Source organism: Acipenser ruthenus, chromosome 60 (assembly GCF_902713425.1).
Source record: "Acipenser ruthenus chromosome 60, fAciRut3.2 maternal haplotype, whole genome shotgun sequence".
Taxonomy (NCBI): domain Eukaryota; kingdom Metazoa; phylum Chordata; class Actinopteri; order Acipenseriformes; family Acipenseridae; genus Acipenser; species Acipenser ruthenus.
The window spans coordinates 3,747,990-3,768,933 of NC_081248.1; the positions used below are offsets into that span (position 1 = coordinate 3,747,990).

At 44.9% G+C, this 20,944-nt stretch overlaps 2 protein-coding genes across 2 annotated transcripts in view; one reads left to right on the forward strand and one right to left on the reverse strand.

Moving 5' to 3' along the window:
- Window positions 1–5,700: 5,700 nt before the first annotated feature.
- On the reverse strand, window positions 5,701–19,793 carry LOC117966734 (interleukin-11-like). Its single transcript, XM_059018597.1, has 5 exons — window positions 19,533–19,793; window positions 14,276–14,430; window positions 10,241–10,327; window positions 9,551–9,712; window positions 5,701–7,583 (listed from the first exon to the last, which is right to left on the reverse strand). The coding sequence occupies exons 1-5, from the start codon at window positions 19,537–19,539 to the stop codon at window positions 7,416–7,418; spliced, it is 579 nt and encodes a 192-aa protein (XP_058874580.1). The 5' UTR covers window positions 19,540–19,793; the 3' UTR covers window positions 5,701–7,415.
- Window positions 19,794–20,630: 837 nt separating this feature from the next.
- The window catches only part of LOC117969244 (protein shisa-7-like), a 16,567-nt gene continuing 16,253 nt past the window's right edge, over window positions 20,631–20,944 (forward strand). Inside the window, exon 1 of the mRNA XM_059018555.1 lies at window positions 20,631–20,649. Coding sequence (XP_058874538.1) covers window positions 20,631–20,649 — 19 coding nt within the window. The remainder of the gene's footprint in view (window positions 20,650–20,944) is intronic.

The window sequence follows — 20,944 nt, forward strand, 5'->3', positions numbered from 1 at the left end:
TGTTGTGTGTGTGAAGTTACTGTGCTCCTGAGCTGCACACTGTTCTGTGTGTCAGTGTGCTGATCAGATCATTGTTGTGTGTGTGTGTGTGTGAAGTTTACTGTGCTGAAGTCCAGTCTGACATGTTTGTTTATTGCTTATCTTGTTGTATTCCTGTAATTGATTGAGTTGTGGAACGTGCTGAGATGTTATTGATTTCGATACGATACGATACGATGCCATGCCATGCCATATGATACGATGCCATGCCATGCCATACGATACGATACGATACGATATGATACGATACGATACGATACGATACAATACGATACGATACGATACGATACGATACGATACGATACGATGCCATACCATACGATACGATACGATACGATGCCATGCCATACGATACGATACGATGCGATACGATACGATGCCATACGATACGATGCCATGCCATACGATACGATACGATGCGATACGATACGATGCCATACGATACGATGCCATGCCATACGATACGATACGATACGATACGATACGATACGATACGATACGATACGATGCCATACGATACGATACGATACGATACGATACGATGCCATGCCATACGATACGATACGATACGATATGATACGATACGATACGATACGATGCCATGCCATGCCATACGATACGATACGATACGATACGATACGATACGATACGATACGATGCCATACGATACGATACGATACGATACGATACGATGCCATGCCATACGATACGATACGATACGATACGATACGATACGATACGATACGATGCCATGCCATACGATACGATACGATACGATATGATACGATATGATACGATACGATACGATGCCATACGATACGATACGATACGATACGATACGATACGATGCCATGCCATACGATACGATACGATACGATGCCATACGATACGATACGATGCCATGCCATACGATACGATACGATACGATACGATACGATGCCATACGATACGATACGATGCGATACGATACGATGCCATGCCATACGATACGATGCGATGCCATACGATACGATGCCATGCCATACGATACGATGCGATGCCATACGATACGATACGATACGATACGATACGATGCCATACGATACGATACGATACGATGCCATGCCATACGATACGATGCCATACGATACGATACGATGCCATGCCATACGATACGATACGATACGATACGATACGATACGATACGATACGATGCCATGCCATACGATACGATACGATACGATACGATACGATACGATGCCATGCCATACGATACGATACGATACGATACGATGCCATGCCATACGATACGATACGATACGATACGATACGATACGATACGATACGATACGATGCCATGCCATACGATACGATACGATACGATACGATACGATACGATACGATACGATGCCATACGATACGATACGATACGATACGATACGATGCCATGCCATACGATACGATACGATACGATATGATACGATACGATACGATACGATGCCATGCCATGCCATACGATACGATACGATACGATACGATACGATACGATACGATACGATACGATGCCATACGATACGATACGATACGATACGATACGATGCCATGCCATACGATACGATACGATACGATATGATACGATACGATACGATACGATACGATGCCATACGATACGATACGATGCCATACAATGCGATGCAATACGATACGATACGATGCCATGCCATACGATACGATACGATACGATACGATACGATACGATACGATACGATACGATGCCATGCCATACGATACGATGCCATGCCATACGATACGATGCGATATGATACGATACGATACGATGCCATGCCATACGATACGATACGATACGATACGATGCCATGCCATACGATACGATACGATACGATACGATACGATACGATACGATACGATACGATGCCATGCCATACGATACGATACGATACGATACGATGCCATGCCATACGATACGATACGATACGATACGATACGATACGATACGATACGATGCCATGCCATACGATACGATACGATACGATACGATACGATGCCATACGATACGATACGATACGATACGATACGATACGATACGATACGATACGATGCCATACGATACGATACGATACGATGCCATGCCATACGATACGATACGATACGATACGATACGATACGATACGATACGATACGATACGATACGATGCCATACGATACGATGCCATGCCATACGATACGATACGATACGATACGATGCCATGCCATACGATACGATGCCATACGATACGATACGATGCCATGCCATACGATACGATACGATACGATACGATGCGATACGATACGATACGATGCCATGCCATACGATACGATACGATACGATACGATGCCATGCCATACGATACGATGCCATGCCATACGATACGATACGATACGATACGATACGATACGATACGATGCCATGCCATACGATACGATACGATACGATACGATGCCATGCCATACGATACGATACGATACGATACGATACGATACGATACGATACGATACGATGCCATGCCATACGATACGATACGATACGATACGATGCCATGCCATACGATACGATGCCATGCCATACGATGCCATACGATATGATACGATACGATACGATGCCATGCCATACGATACGATACGATACGATACGATACGATACGATACGATACGATACGATACGATACGATGCCATGCCATACGATACGATGCGATATGATACGATACGATACGATACGATACGATGCCATGCCATACGATACGATGCGATACGATATGATGCCATGCCATACGATACGATACGATACGATACAATACGATGCCATGCCATACGATACGATACGATACGATACGATACGATACGATACGATACGATACGATGCCATACGATACGATGCGATGCGATACGATGCCATGCCATGCCATACGATACGATACGATACGATACGATACGATGCGATACGATACGATGCCATACGATACGATACGATACGATACGATACGATACGATGCCATGCCATACGATACGATACGATACGATACGATACGATACGATACGATACGATACGATACGATACGATACGATACGATGCCATGCCATACGATACGATACGATACGATACGATACGATGCCATACGATACGATACGATACGATACGATACGATACGATGCCATACGATACGATACGATACGATACGATGCCATGCCATACAATACGATACGATACGATACGATACGATACGATGCCATGCCATACGATACGATACGATACGATACGATACGATGCCATGCCATGCCATACGATACGATACGATACGATACGATACGATACGATGCCATGCCATACGATACGATACGATACGATACGATACGATGCCATGCCATGCCATACGATACGATACGATACGATACGATACGATACGATGCCATGCCATACGATACGATACGATACGATACGATACGATGCCATGCCATGCCATACGATACGATACGATACGATACGATACGATACGATGCCATACGATACGATACGATACGATGCCATGCCATACAATACGATACGATACGATACGATACGATACGATACGATACGATACGATACGATACGATACGATGCCATACGATACGATACGATACGATACGATACGATACGATGCCATGCCATACGATACGATACGATACGATACGATACGATACGATGCCATACGATACGATACGATACGATACGATGCCATGCCATACAATACGATACGATACGATACGATACGATACGATACGATACGATACGATACGATGCCATACCATACGATACGATACGATACGATACGATACGATGCCATACGATACGATACGATACGATGCCATGCCATACGATACGATACGATACGATACGATACGATACGATACGATACGATACGATACGATACGATACGATACGATGCCATGCCATACGATACGATACGATACGATGCCATGCCATACGATACGATACGATACGATACGATACGATACGATACGATGCGATGCCATGCCATACGATACGATACGATACGATACGATACGATACGATGCGATGCGATGCCATACGATACGATACGATACGATACGATGCCATGCCATACGATACGATACGATACGATGCCATGCCATACGATACGATACGATACGATGCCATGCCATACGATGCGATGCGATGCGATACGATACGATACGATACGATACGATACGATACGATACGATGCCATGCCATACGATACGATACGATACGATACGATACGATACGATACGATACGATACGATGCCATACGATACGATACGATGCCATGCCATACGATACGATACGATACGATACGATAGGATACGATACGATACGATACGATACGATACGATACGATACGATACGATACGATGCCATGCCATACGATACGATACGATACGATACGATACGATGCCATGCCATACGATACGATGCGATATGATACGATGCCATGCCATGCCATACGATACGATACGATACGATATGATTCATTTTTCGGTCCCTGCTTTGCATCATGTTGAATGCGAGCTCCGTCTATAAACAGCTGCAGTCTTCAGAGAGACACTATTGAGATTGAAAAAGGAGATTGTAGGGAGCTTCCTAAATATATAGAGAGACATACTGTCACACTGTCACACTGACACACACACACTGTCACACTGACACACACCCACACTGTCACAAACACACTGACACACTGTCACACTGACACACACACACTGTCACAAACACACTGACATACTGACACACTGTCACACTGACACACACACACTGTCACAAACACACTGACACACACACTGTCACAAACACACTGACACACACACTGTCACACTGACACACTGACACACACTGTCACACAGACACACACACACACACTGTCACAAACACACTGACACACTGACACACTGACGCACAGATACACACTGTCACACTGACACACACACTGTCACACTGACACACAGACACACACTGTCACACTGTCACACTGACGCACAGATACACACTGTCACACTGACACACACACTGTCACACTGACACACAGACACACACTGTCACACTGACGCACAGATACACACTGTCACACTGACGCACAGATACACACTGTCACACTGACACACACACTGTCACACTGACACACAGACACACACTGTCACACTGACGCACAGATACACACACTGTCACACTGACACACAGATACACACTGTCACACTGACACACACACTGTCACACAGACACACACTGTCACACTGACGCACAGATACACACTGTCACACTGACGCACACACTGTCACACTGACACAGACACACACACTGTCACACTGTCACACTGACGCACACACTGTCACACTGACACACAGACACACACACTGTCACACTGTCACACTGACACACATACTGTCACACTGACACACAGACACACACAATGACACACACGCACACACACAGTGACACAAAGAGACAGACACACAGACAGACAGACACACAGACACAGCTAAATAATTTAAGACAATCACAGATTCTTTTTTGTATAAATTTTATATTTTTATTCATTTTTAAAAATTAAATAACAAAGAGTACAAAATGCATCCGGCATATAAAAGCCAGTGGAGCCTCTGACTGAAATAAATTAAATAAATAGGAATTAAATAGAAATTCAAACAAACACACAAATAAATAAAATCAATCAGAGAGGAGAGGAGAAAACTCCTTCAAAACAGAATCAGAATCAATGAAACAACAGAACGTAAGAATAACTACAACATGCTGCAGTCTACACCTCGGCTTTAATATTCATCATCATCATCATCATCATCATAATAATAATAATAATAATAATAATAATAATAATAATAATAATAATAATAATAATAATAATAATAATAATGAAATAAATAAATAAATAAATAACTTACAAAGACAATCTGTCTTCCAGACACAATTGGAATAAATAAGTAATCTCGCTGAATGGTAAACCAGTGGCCTTAGTGGTTAAACTGGTTTGTTATACTGGTCCCGTGTCAGCTGACGAGAGAGATACACAACGGTGGTGCCTACTTGTGGTACAAAACGGAAGTGCAGGTTTGTTATAAAATAAAGATTTTCAAAGAGAATGAAGAAATCTTTGACAAAGTGTGTCGGTCAACGCTGTGAGAGGGAGGAGAGAGCAGCCCCTGAATCTCACAGTTGCAGTTTGGAAAGAAGCACATAGTTAGAGCAAAAACATGTCATTTCATTTGATATCTGTTTATACCCAGCTACTACACGGGCTTTCAGATACGTCACACTTCCTCTAGACAGTCCTTCTACATGGAAAGAAACACAGAGTTACAGCAAGGCATGGCTCTCCTGTACAGCATGATGTCTGCTGCTACACTGCGGTGATGACATCTCTGTGCACAAACCAGGCTGCTACACTGGGGTGGTGACATCTCTGTGTGCACAAACCAGGCTGCTACACTGGGGTGGTGACATCTCTGTGTGCACAAACCAGGCTGCTACACTGGGGTGATGACATCTCTGTGCACAAACCAGGCTGCTACACTGGGGTGATGACATCTCTGTGCACAAACCAGGCTGCTGCACTGGGGTGGTGACATCTCTGTGTGCACAAACCAGGCTGCTGCACTGGGGTGATGACATCTCTGTGCACAAACCAGGCTGCTGCACTGGGGTGATGACATCCCTGTGCACAAACCAGGCTGCTACACTGGGGTGGTGACATCTCTGTGCACAAACCAGGCTGCTACACTGGGGTGGTGACATCTCTGTGCACAAACCAGGCTGCTACACTGGGGTGATGACATCTCTGTGCACAAACCAGACTGCTACACTGGGGTGGTGACATCTCTGTGTGCACAAACCAGGCTGCTGCACTGGGGTGATGACATCTCTGTGCACAAACCAGGCTGCTACACTGGGGTGATGACATCTCTGTGCACAAACCAGGCTGCTGCACTGGGGTGATGACATCTCTGTGCACAAACCAGACTGCTACACTGGGGTGGTGACATCTCTGTGTGCAGCTGGAGGGTGAAATTGTCCCCCGTCCCCTTCACTGGCTTCTTCTTCAGCTTTGCTTATTGACTGACACGCTTTCAGACAGCGACCCACAAGACACTGCTGACCTGGAAGTGTGGGTGTAACAGATTTCCATGTTCTGCTGTAACTATGAATTTCTTTCCAAACTGCACGTTTGGGACCTGTGTGTGTGTGAGGTGCAGAACAGACAGGTGAGATGTTGTTTTGTCAGTTGGGATCTCTTTAACTCAGCCTGCTGATTCAAGTATTGCGTCCATTTGTCCTCCCCCTCTCTCCGTCCAATCAGAGCCTGTCACTGAGCGAGAGCAGCGCCCGCACTGACCAGTCAGAGAAGAGCCGGAAGCTCTTGAGGATGGCGTGTGCTGTCTGGACCGCCTCCCACACAGGGGGGTGAGGGGGGGGCAGCGAGGGGGAGGGGGGTGGCGGGCGCGGCACATTCAACTGTATCATCTGGAGAGGGGGAGAGAGGGGAGAGAGGGGGGGAGAGGAGAGGGTTAATACAGACACAGACACATCCATTACCGCAGTTATTGTGTGGTAGTATTGTTGTATTTGTATAGTTGGGGCAGTTGCTGTATTGCTTTGTATTTGCACATGGAGAGAGCAGGGTGAGAGACGCAGGGTGGAGAGCACATGGAGAGAGCAGGGTGAGAGACGCAGGGTGGAGAGCACATGGAGAGAGCAGGGTGAGAGAGCACATGGAGAGAGCAGGGTGAGAGAGCAGGGTGGAGAGCACATGGAGAGAGCAGGGTGAGAGAGCACATGGAGAGAGCAGGGTGAGAGAGCAGGGTGGAGAGCACATGGAGAGAGCAGGGTGAGAGAGCAGGGTGGAGAGCACATGGAGAGAGCAGGGTGAGAGAGCAGGGTGAGAGCACATGCAGAGAGCAGGGTGAGAGAGCAGGGTGGAGAGCACATGGAGAGAGCAGGGTGAGAGAGCAGGGTGAGAGAGCAGGGTGAGAGAGCACATGGAGAGAGCAGGGTGAGAGAGCAGGGTGGAGAGCACATGGAGAGAGCAGGGTGAGAGAGCAGGGTGGAGAGCACATGGAGAGAGCAGGGTGGAGAGCAGGGTGGAGAGCACATGGAGAGAACAGGGTGGAGAGCACATGCAGAGAGCAGGGTGAGAGAGCAGGGTGGAGAGCACATGGAGAGAGCAGGGTGAGAGAGCAGGGTGGAGAGCACATGGAGAGAGCAGGGTGAGAGAGCAGGGTGGAGAGCACATGGAGAGAACAGGGTGGAGAGCAGGGTGGAGAGCACATGGAGAGAGCAGAGTGAGAGAGCAGGGTGGAGAGCACATGGAGAGAGCAGGGTGAGAGAGCACATGGAGAGAGCAGGGTGAGAGAGCAGGGTGGAGAGCACATGGAGAGAGCAGGGTGAGAGAGCACATGGAGAGAGCAGGGTGAGAGAGCAGGGTGGAGAGCACATGGAGAGAGCAGGGTGAGAGAGCACATGGAGAGAGCAGGGTGAGAGAGCAGGGTGGAGAGCACATGGAGAGAGCAGGGTGAGAGAGCAGGGTGGAGAGCACATGGAGAGAGCAGGGTGGAGAGCAGGGTGGAGAGCACATGGAGAGAGCAGGGTGGAGAGCACATGGAGAGAGCAGGGTGGAGAGCACATGGAGAGAGCAGGGTGAGAGAGCAGGGTGGAGAGCACATGGAGAGAGCAGGGTGAGAGACGCAGGGTGGAGAGCACATGGAGAGAGCAGGGTGGAGAGCACATGGAGAGAGCAGGGTGGAGAGCTGGGTGGAGAGCACATGCAAGAGCAGGGTGGAGAGCACATGCAGAGAGCAGGGTGGAGAGCACATGGAGAGAGCAGGGTGAGAGCACATGCAGAGAGCAGGGTGAGAGACGCAGGGTGGAGAGCACATGGAGAGAGCAAGGTGAGAGCACATGCAGAGAGCAGGGTGAGAGAGCAGGGTGGAGAGCAGGGTGAGAGCACATGGAGAGAGCAGGGTGGAGAGCATATGCAGAGAGCAGGGTGAGAGACGCAGGGTGTACTGTCTGCCCTGCACTGGGATAGCTGTAGTTTAGGTGCCGTTGTGTTCATTTGTGTTCGAGTTTGTATTGGGTAAGAGTTTTGTTTAAAACTTGTTTTTGTTGAATTATTGAAAGTGTGTGTAAGAGTGTAAACTGCAGGTTCTGAGTCTGGGTTTCCTATTCCTGCCGGTGACCAGCATTGACTGCCCGCCACGACACCACACTGACTTACCAACACAATTGTATAAGTGTATGTGTAGTCGTGTAGTTGTCTTGTTGTGTATTATTGTTGTATTATCTGTTGTTGCCTCACCTGTTGGTGTGTATTGTACTCTTGTTGTGTTTGTGTTGTTGTGTATTTTGTTGTTCTGCATTGTACTCGTTGTCGTGTATGTGTTGGTATCTCTTGTTGTGTTTGTGTTGTTGTGTTTGTCGTGGTGTCTCACCTGGTGTTGTAGGCTGGCGATCATGTTGCGGATGTGAGTCAGGACTCCTACCACTTTGGGGAGGTGCCCGTGATGAGGTCGCTCGCTCACCCGGCGCAGCCAATCAAAATGCTTCTCATAGGAGAACAGGTCTGAGAGGAGCTTGGAGAGAGTCGATTTCACCTGAGAGAGAGAGAGGGGGTAGGAGAGGGAGGGGAGAGGGGGAGGGGAGGGAGAGAGAGAGGGAGGAGGGTTAATATACTGTCATAGAGAAGTAGATCATGGTCTATATTATGAGTATTATTACATTACCATTGGCATTCTCATCAGTATCATGACTGCCAGTAGCATCGTAGTATTAGCAGTAGTGTCAGAATCAATGCTCTCATTGAGAGAATCAGTATCTGTAATGCTGTCATTGAGAGAATCAGTATCTGCAATGCTCTCATTAAGAGAATCAGTATCTGCAATGCTCTCATTAAGAGAATCAGTATCTGCAATGCTCTCATTGAGAGAATCAGTATCTGCAATGCTCTCATTAAGAGAATCAGTATCTGCAATGCTCTCATTAAGAGAATCAGTATCTGCAATGCTCTCATTGAGAGAATCAGTATCTGCAATGCTCTCATTAAGAGAATCAGTATCTGCAATGCTCTCATTGAGAGAATCAGTATCTGCAATGCTCTCTCATGTTCTCCTGCTCTCCCGTACCTGTGCTGTTGAGAGGTTGGTGGCGCTGACAGACAGGACCGGCAGAGAGTCCAGCTTGTGATCCCCGTCTGCATCAGAGTGGGACTTCTGAGAGAGAGAGAGAGAGATGCACTTCATGTCACACTGCACCACATACAGATAGAGAGATAGAGATAGAGAGATTGAGAGAGAGATAGAGAGATTGAGAGATAGATAGAGATAGAGAGATTGAGAGATAGATAGATGATAGATAGATAGATAGATAGATAGATAGATAGATAGATAGAGAGATAGAGAGATAGATAGAGAGATGGATAGAGAGATGGAGAGATAGATAGATAGATAGATAGATAGATAGATAGAGAGATAGAGAGATAGATAGAGAGATGGATAGAGAGATAGAGAGAGATAGATAGATAGATAGATAGATAGATAGATAGATAGATAGAGAGATAGAGAGATAGATAGAGAGATGGATAGAGAGATGGAGAGATAGATAGATAGATAGAGAGATAGAGAGATAGATAGAGAGATGGATAGAGAGATAGAGAGAGATAGATAGATAGATAGATAGATAGATAGATAGATAGATAGATAGATAGAGAGATAGATAGAGATATAGAGAGATAGATAGATAGATAGATAGATAGATAGATAGATGGATAGATAGATAGATAGATAGATAGATAGATAGATAGATAGATAGATAGATAGATTTTAAATCATTGTTGAGATTATTTTTTAAATCTACATCTGGTTGTATTGGTATTAAATGGGTGCATTATTTTGATTTTAAGAAATGTTATTGCAAATATATCAAACAGACACTAGAGGGCATCATAGATTAAAAAAACGTGGATCTTTACAAGAGAGACAAAACTGCATAGTAACTGATATAAGAGACAGAGTCGACTAAACATATTAACTGATGTAAGAGACAGAGTCGATGTACTGTGGGGTGCCATGTGTAAAAAAAAGCGTTACTATTTTAACATGTCTTAACCCATATCTTGTATTTTTTTCCCTGGATTTATAAATGTTGTGAAAATAAATAAATCTATTTTTTTAAATGTGTACATTCAGATATAATTTATAAATCTCTTAACAAGATTTAACATTTAGCTAAATATTTACCTGGCCAGCTAAACCTGGAGTTTGTATGCAGAGCCCCTCCCGCTTTGTGCTTTAACGCGATTTGATTTGCTCTTGTAATGCTGAAATTTGCATATTTTCTGATTGGCATTACAAGAGCCAATCAAATCGAGAGAAAGCACAAAGCGGGAGGAGCTCATTTCCATACAAACTCCAGGTTTAGCTGGCCAGTTAAATATTTAGCTAAATGTTAAATCTTGTTAAGAGATTTATAAATTATATCTGAATGTACACATTTAATATATATATATATATATATATATATATATATATATATATATATATATAGTAAGGCAGCGTGTTGTGTGAGACAGCAGGGAGGGGGTTGAAACCTCCCTGAAGAAGAAAAAAGAAAAAAATGCACCTTTTGTATTTAATTGTTTTGTTTTTCAGTTAATCAGTTTTGTTAATTGTTCTTTTGTTTAATTTAACTGTTTTATTATTTAATTATCCCCTGCACCTGGGCAGTAATTGAGAATTGGGACCAGGTGCAGGGTATTTATTATTATTATTATTATTATTATTTATTTCTTAGCAGACGCCCTTATCCAGGGCGACTTACAATTGTTACAAGATATCACATTATTTTTACATACAATTCCCCATTTATACAGTTGGGTTTTTACTGGAGCAATCTAGGTAAAGTACCTTGCTCAAGGGTACAACAGCAGTGTCCCCCACTGGGGATTGAACCCACAACCCTCCGGTCAAGAGTTCAGAGCCCTAACCACTACTCCACACTGCTATTTAAGAGGAGCAGTCAATCTGCTCAAGGCTGCTGAGTAGAAGGAAGCTGAAGAGAGGTGCTCTGCTTCCGAGCAGTCATATAAAAGTAAGTGCTGGAGACCTGCGTGGTTTGTTTGGTTTGTGGTGTCAGGTAAACGGCTTAGCCGTCCTGGAAGTTAGTCAGGGAAAGTACCTGTTTAGTAAGCGCTCCAAACGGAGTTAGGGTTTTGTTTGTTTTTGTGTTTAATTAAAAGTAGCGCAACCGCGCTTAAAAACTCAATTTCTCTGTGCTGGGTCGTAATTTTAAAGGGGCACGAACCTGTGTGAGCAACAATCTTTTACTATATATATATATATATATATATATATACTGTACTTATTTATTTTCACAACATTTATAAATCCGGGGAAAAAATACAAGATTTAAGTTAAATCTGGAAAAAAAGACCCCTTAATGTACATATTAACTGATATAAGAGACAGAGTCGACTAAATGGTATGGTTTCTCATACCATTTCTATGCTGATGATGCTCAGATTTTCCTCTCCTTCCCCACCTCTGACTCCACCATCTCCTCCTGCATCTCTACCTGTCTCTGCTATTTCCTCCTGGATGCACTCGCATCACCTCAAACTCAACCTCTCTAAATCTGACCTCATTTTCTTTCCCGCCTCCTCCCCCTCCTCTGATCTCTCTATCTCTGTTCCTCTGGAATCTACCACACTCTCTCCCTCCTCAGCTAAGAACCTCTGAGTCACCCTGGACCCCTGCCTCTCTTATTCCCAGCACATCTCCACTCTGGCACGCACTTGCCGATTCTTCCTGAGCAACATCCGAAGAATCCGACCCTTCCTCACCAACTACGCTACCCAGCTCCTGGTCCAGGCCCTGGTACTCTCCCGCCTAGACTACTGCAACTCCCTCCTGGCTGGCCTCCCTGCGTCCGCCACCCGTCCGCTCCAGCTCATCCAGAACTCTGCTGCCCGCCTGGTGTTCTCTCTACCTCGCTTCGCCCACGCTACTCCACTACTCCGCTCGCTCCACTGGCTCCCGATCACCGCTCGCATCCAGTTCAAGACTCTTGTACTCGCCTACAGATGCCTTGACCAGACTGCACCCAGTTACCTCCAGACCCTCATCTCTCCCTACACCCCCACTCGACCTCTCTGCTCCGCCTGCACTAGAAGACTGGCTCTACCTCCGCTACGCTCCCCTGCCTCCAAAGCCCGCTCCTTCTCCACCCTTGCTCCGCAGTGGTGGAATGACCTTCCTACAGATGTCAGGACTGCCCAGTCCCTGACCGCATTCCGGCGCCTCCTTAAGACTCACCTCTTCAAACAGCACCTGTAGAACTCCTCTGTTTGTATCCTGGGACACTATCACCCTTTATGTAAATGTGCTTTATTTTGCTCTTATCTGCCCCCTATTTTACTGCATTTAATCCTGTACTTCAGAATACTGTAATCTGCCAAGTGTTTAACCTGTAGTATTTTGTATTTAATCATATCCTGATGTAACTATCACTATTTAATCATATCCTGATGTAACTATCACTATTTAATCATATCCTGATGTAACTATCACTATTATCTGCTGTATTATTGAATTGTGGTTTGTCACACTTGAACAAAAGTTATTGTATTTCTTGCTCTTATTGTATTACTTGTGTTGTAACACTTGAAATGTATTTGCTTGCGATTGTAAGTCACCCTGGATAAGGGCGTCTGCTAAGAAATAAATAAGAAAAAGAGACTGGGTCGATGTACATATTAACTGATATAAAAGACAGACTCGGCTGCATACTAATTCACAGGCCAGTGTTCTGAGAGACACTTCCTGTATTCGGAGGTGAGAGTCTAGTCTTGAACTCTCTAATGCAGACAGAGAGTTTGAATTGCAGCCAAAACACTGAGGAGAGAATTCCTGGATTGAGTAACATCCTCCTTGCACTGAAAACAACAAGAGCTTTATTAGAGAGAGGAGAGGAGAGAGTGAGGAGGGGAGAGGAGAGAGTGAGGGAGAGAGGGGAGAGGAGAGAGTGAGGAGGGGAGAGGAGAGAGTGAGGGAGAGAGGGGAGAGGAGAGGAGAGAGAGGAGAAAGGAGAGAGGGGAGAGGTAGTAGGAGAGAGTGTAGGGTAGGGGGTAGGGGGTAGGGTATGTTCCTGGTTCATTTCCTCACCATGTGGTTTAGCAGGTGTTTGCTCTCTGTCAGCAGAGTTTGCGCCTGATTGACAAGACTTTTGAAGTCGCCGCGGTAACGGTGGGGGGCGGAGACCACGCTGGTGATGTCACAGAACAAGCTGAAGAGAGCCAATAGGATCTGAGCAGAGAAATCTGAGAGAGAGAGGTTAGAGACTGTATTTTGCCTTGTATTCTGTCAATAAGGAAATTTGTCAAAGTATTTGCATATTGGCAGGGCCAATAACCCTGCGTTATACAGCTGTTTACACTGATAAGAGTGGTATTACATTTGAATGAAATCACCAAACAGGATACAACACATTTTGCCAAATGAATTAATTATTAATGAGTCATTTAGCAGACACATTTATCCAAGCGACTGACCATGCATCACAATGGCTGCTGCAGAGTCCCTTGCATTAGGACCTTGTTTGTTTTACATCTCTGAAGGACGGGTTGTGTGTCTGCCAGCTTGAGTTCTTTATTAGTCTCTTCTGATTTTGAGTGAAGTTCTGGATGATGAAGGCATTAATACACACTGGAGCCCAAACGCTTGTCTACTTGACTCAGTTTAGTTTCAGGCACTTTGTCTGTCTGTCTGTCTGTCTGCAGCTTTCAGTAGCAAGGTAACTAATCTCTCTCTCTCTCTCTCTCTCTCTCTCTCTCTCTCTCTCTCTCTCTCTCTCTCTCTCTCTCTCTCTCTCTCTCTCTTGTGATGTCTCTATCTTCTGTATCACATATCTGAAATCTCACTGCCAGTAGTTTGTTCAGGATGTGATTTATAGCGGTGATTGCATCAGAGACACAGATAACAGCCTGAGAATTTGCATGCTAGCATGGGCCGTGGTGTTACAAAGACACTGTTTACACTGACAAGAGGGGCGGGGCTTGAAACATGAAGTAATGAACAAGTCACAACACTCCCTCCCCCTGCCTCTCCTCACTAAACTAATATCAGTGTCCAGGCGACCCCCCTCTCCCTGTCTCTTACGATACTGTATCTATAGCAGCTAGAGCACAGTGTTTGATTGCTGACTACAGCAGCTAGACTAGAGCACAGGTGTTGTGTGTATTGAGGTGTTGTGTGTATTGAGGTGCTGTGTGTATTATTGTGTGTATTGTGGTGTTGTGTGTATTGAGGTGTTGTGTGTATTATTGTGTGTATTGAGGTTCTGTGTGAATTGAGGTGTTGTGTGTATTATTGTATGTATTGTGGTGTTGTGTGTATTATTGTGTGTATTGAGGTATTGTGTGTATTATTGTGTGTATTTGGGTGTTGTGTGTATTGGGGTGTTGTGTGTATTGAGGTGATGTGTGTATTATTGTGTGTATTGGGGTGTTGTGTGTAGTATTGTGTGTATTTGGGTGTTGTGTGTATTGAGGTGTTGTGTGTATTATTGTGTGTATTTGGGTGTTGTGTGTATTGGGGTGTTGTGTGTATTGAGGTGATGTGTGTATTATTGTGTGTATTGGGGTGTTGTGTGTATTATTGTGTGTATTTGGGTGTTGTGTGTATTGAGGTGTTGTGTGTATTATTGTGTGTATTTGGGTGTTGTGTGTATTGTGGTGTTGTGTGTTTTGTTATGTGTAGTATTGTGGTATTGTGTGTATTATTGTGTGTATTATTGTGTGTATTGGGGTGTTGTGTGTATTGGGGTGTTGTGTGTAGTACTGTGTGTATTGTGGTGTTGTGTGTTTTGTTATGTGTAGTATTGTGGTATTGTGTGTATTATTGTGTGTATTATTGTGTGTATTGGGGTGTTGTGTGTATTGGGGTGTTGTGTGTATTATTGTGTGTATTGAGGTGTTGTGTGTTTTGTTATGTGTAGTATTGTGTGTATTGGGGTGTTGTGTGTATTATTGTATATTTAAAAGTATTAGGTCACAGTTCAAATTAACATTGCAGTTCAAATGTAAGGCAGTATGTCCTGTAAGTTAGCATTCATGTATGCACAGTATTTATTACAGAATCGCATGTACAGCTCTGACCAAAAGTGTTGCATCCCCCCCCTATAGAATGAATGCATTTTCCTTCATAAAGTGGAATGAAAGCTGCTGAATAATGGTACATTAACATATTGAATTGCACACCGCTTTGCAGCTTTCCAGATACTCAACGAAAAACTGAAAACAATTTCTGAAATCTACTGTACTTCTATTATGGCTTCCGGTAGACTTTTTTTGCAAGATCATTTTGTAGTTTCTTTGATTACATGATGATATATATCCAGAGCTGTACAGAGATCAGTGTGTGTCTAGGATGGAGTCCATTGATACAGCTCACTCATCTCTAAACACAAGACAGCTACCCTGCTGTCTGTACATGTGAGATAACTACAGGACCAACCAATAGCTGAACCAATGGACAACTTAACCAACCAATCAATATCTTAACCAACCAATAGCTGAACCAATGGACAACTTAACCAACCAATCAATATCTTAACCAACCAATAGCTGAACCAATGAACAACTTAACCAACCAATCAATATCTTAACCAACCAATTGCTGAACCAATCAACAACTTAACCAACCAATCAACCAATCAATAGCTTAATCGATCAATATCTTAACCAACCAATCAATAGCTCAACCCTACAGGCCCAATTCCCACAACCCTCTGCGCCTGTTTAATGTTGAGTTCTGATTACACACAGAGGTTCTGCTTGTGGACTCTCAGAAACAACTAAACAACATGCAGGTTTACCTGAGTTATTATTATTATTATTTATTTCTTAGCAGACGCCCTTATCCAGGGCGACTTACAATTATTACAAGATATCACATTATACATTATTTCACATTATACAGGTATCACATTATTTTTTAAATACAATTCCCCATTTATACAGTTGGGTTTTTTTACTGGAGCAATCTAGGTAAAGTACCTTGCTCAAGGGTAAGGCAGCAGTGTCCCCCACCTGGTATTGAACCCACGACCCTCCGGTCAAGAGTCCAGAGCCCTAACCACTACTCCACACAGACTCCAGCACAGCTGCTCATCAGAACTAGGAGGCTTGCTGGTCCAGTGGTTAAAGAAATGCTTGTACCAGGAGGTTCAAATCCCGGCTCAGCCACTGACTCACTGTGTGTGTGTGTGTGCGTGTGTGCGTGTGACCCTGAGCAAGTCACTGAATCTCCTTGTGCTCCGTAAAACAAACAAGGTCCTATTGTAAGTGACTCTGCAGCAGCAGTTGTGATGCATAGTTCACCCCCTAGTCTCTGTAAGTTTTTTGCTAAATGACTAAATAATAATAATAGAACCAGAAATGAGACATTGCGGCTCAAGATCTGTGACCTGATCTCTCAATCGAGACACACGAGGAAAGTTAACAAAGTGTCCTTTTATCATGTGAGGAACAGAGCTGAGCTGAGACCTGCTGCTTCAGACAGACTGATCTAGAACAGAGCTGAGCTGAGACCTGCTGCTTCAGACAGACTGATCTAGAACAGAGCTGAGCTGAGACCTGCTGCTTCAGACAGACTGATCTAGAATAGAGCTGAGCTGAGACCTGCTGCTTCAGACAGACTGATCTAGAACAGAGCTGAGCTGAGACCTGCTGCTTCAGACAGACTGATCTAGAACAGAGCTGAGCTGAGACCTGCTGCTTCAGACAGACTGATCTAGAACAGAGCTGAGCTGAGACCTGCTGCTTCTGACAGACTGATCTAGGAACAGGGCTGAGCTGAGACCTGCTGCTTCAGACAGACTGATCTAGAACAGAGCTGAGCTGAGACCTGCTGCTTCAGACAGACTGATCTAGAACAGAGCTGAGCTGAGACCTGCTGCTTCAGACAGACTGATCTAGAACAGAGCTGAGCTGAGACCTGCTGCTTCAGACAGACTGATCTAGAACAGAGCTGAGCTGAGACCTGCTGCTTCTGACAGACTGATCTAGGAACAGGGCTGAGCTGAGACCTGCTGCTTCAGACAGACTGATCTAGGAACAGGGCTGAGCTGAGACCTGCTGCTTCAGACAGACTGATCTAATGCAGGGCTTTGTCTCATTGAGAATTGATTATTGTAACACACTGCTAGTAATAATACTGATAATAATACTGATTATAATACTAACACAACTAGATGCCTCAGCTCTCAATGAAGTCACTTATTATTATTATTTATTTCTTAGCAGACGCCCTTATCCAGGGCGACTTACAATTGTTACAAGATATCACATTATTTTTTACATACAATTACCAATTTATACAGTTGGGTTTTTTTACTGGAGCAATCTAGGTAAAGTACCTTGCTCAAGGGTACAGCAGCAGTGTCCCCCACCTGGGATTGAAACCACGACCCTCCGGTCAAGAGTCCAGAGCCCTAACCACTACTCCACACTGCTGTCCACTTATGTTTCATATCAGTACACTGACACTCAGCTCTCAGTGAAGTCTCTCTGAATACACTGACACTCAGCTCTCAGTGAAGTCTCTCTGAATACACTGACACTCAGCTCTCAGTGAAGTCTCTCTGAATACACTGACACTCAGCTCTCAGTGAAGTCTCTCTGAATACACTGACACTCAGCTCTCAGTGAAGTCTCTCTGAATACACTGACACTCAGCTCTCAGTGAAGTCTCTCTGAATACACTGACACTCAGCTCTCAGTGAAGTCTCTCTGAATACACTGACACTCAGCTCTCAGTGAAGTCTCTCTGAATACACTGACACTCAGCTCTCAGTGAAGTCTCTCTGAATACACTGACACACAGCTCTCAGTGAAGTCTCTTTGAATACACTGACACTCAGCTCTCAGTGAAGTCTCTCTGAATACACTGACACACAGCTCTCAGTGAAGTCTCTCTGAATACACTGACACTCAGCTCTCAGTGAAGTCTCTTTGAATACACTGACACTCAGCTCTCAGTGAAGTCTCTCTGAATACACTGACACACAGCTCTCAGTGAAGTCTCTCTGAATACACTGACACTCAGCTCTCAGTGAAGTCTCTTTGAATACACTGACACTCAGCTCTCAGTGAAGTCTCTCTGAATACACTGACACTCAGCTCTCAGTGAAGTCTCTCTGAATACACTGACACTCAGCTCTCAGTGAAGTCTCTCTGAATACACTGACACTCAGCTCTCAGTGAAGTCTCTCTGAATACACTGACACTCAGCTCTCAGTGAAGTCTCTCTGAATACACTGACACTCAGCTCTCAGTGAAGTCTCTCTGAATACACTGACACTCAGCTCTCAGTGAAGTCTCTCTGAATACACTGACACTCAGCTCTCAGTGAAGTTACTTACTGTTCATGGTTGAGGGTCGATTCTCTGTTCCCAGGTGATTTGCTCTTCCAGTCAGGTTGCAGCGAGACAGTCAGACAGACAGAGGGAGAGAGGGAGATGGAGAGATGGAGAGAGTGTGGGACAGACAGACAGAGAGACAGAGAGATGTGGAGATACAGAGCGGGCTCCTCTCACACACAGACAGACACGTTTTTGCAGCTTTGCTGAGATGCACAGGCATGTTCACAACTTCCTTTATACTCAGAGAGCAGCATGACAAATAATGAGTCACTCACTAAGCCATTCACAAAATCAGACAGACTCCCTCCCTCCCTCCCCTCCCTCCCTCCCTCCCTCCCTCCCTCCTTCCCTCCCTCTCTCTCCTCTCTCCACTCACCCTGTCCACTCACCCTCTCTCTCCTCTATACCTCTCCTTGTCCTTCTCTCTTTTTCTCTCTCCCTCTCTGTCTCAGTATATCTCACTGTATCTTTCCCACCCTATCATTTCTTCCCATGTCTTCCCATTTCCCTATTACTTTCTCTGTCTCCTCCCTCTCTTTCCTCTCTCCTTTCTCTCCACTCTCCTCTCTCTCCTCTCCTCTCCACTCTCCCCTCTCTCTCATCTCTTGTCTCATCTCTCTTCTCTCCCTTTTCTCCTCTCTCCACTCTCCTCTCTTCTCCCATCTCTCCTCTGTCCTCTCCTCTCCTCTCTCCTCTTTCTCTCTCCCCTGTCCTCTGTCCTCTCCTCTCTCCTCTATCCTGCTCTCTCCTCTCTCCTCTCTCCTCTCTCCTCTCTCCTCTGTCCTCTGTCCTTTCTTCCCTCTCTTCTCCCCTCTCCTATTTCTCCCCTTTCTCTCTCCTCTCTCCTTCTCCTCTCTTCCATCCCCTCTCTCCTCTCCCTCTCTCCCCTTTCTCCTCTATCCTCTCTCTCCTGTCTCCTCTCCGCTCTCTCCTCTATCCTCTCTCTCCTGTCTCCTCCCTCCTCTCTTCTCTCCACTCTGTCTCCTCTCCTCTCCCCTCTCTCCAGGATTTTATATTTGTGCTGTATAGTGCGGTCCCGCCAGCATTGCCCTGTGTACAGGACAGTACAGCCAGGCTCTGCCCAGCACACTGCAGACAATGCTAGCGCACTACGCTTGTTGGGTAGCTGCTGTAGTTCTGTACAGGGTTTTATAGTGTGGCAATAAATAATATTGAAGACTTTCAAGGTAAGTGAATAAGGTGTCCTGGCAAAATCTATTGAAATGATTTACAGTGTGTGGAATAACGTCTTGTGTTCTCAAGGTCTAAAAGTGTGACAGACAGACAGACAGACAGACAGCTCCCTATATCCCAAGAATGCTAAATATCTTCTGCTAAATAATGTTAATACAAAGTTTCAAGACAATGCGATAGGTGCTTCTCCAGATGCATGCTGCAATGTGTGAAGTGTG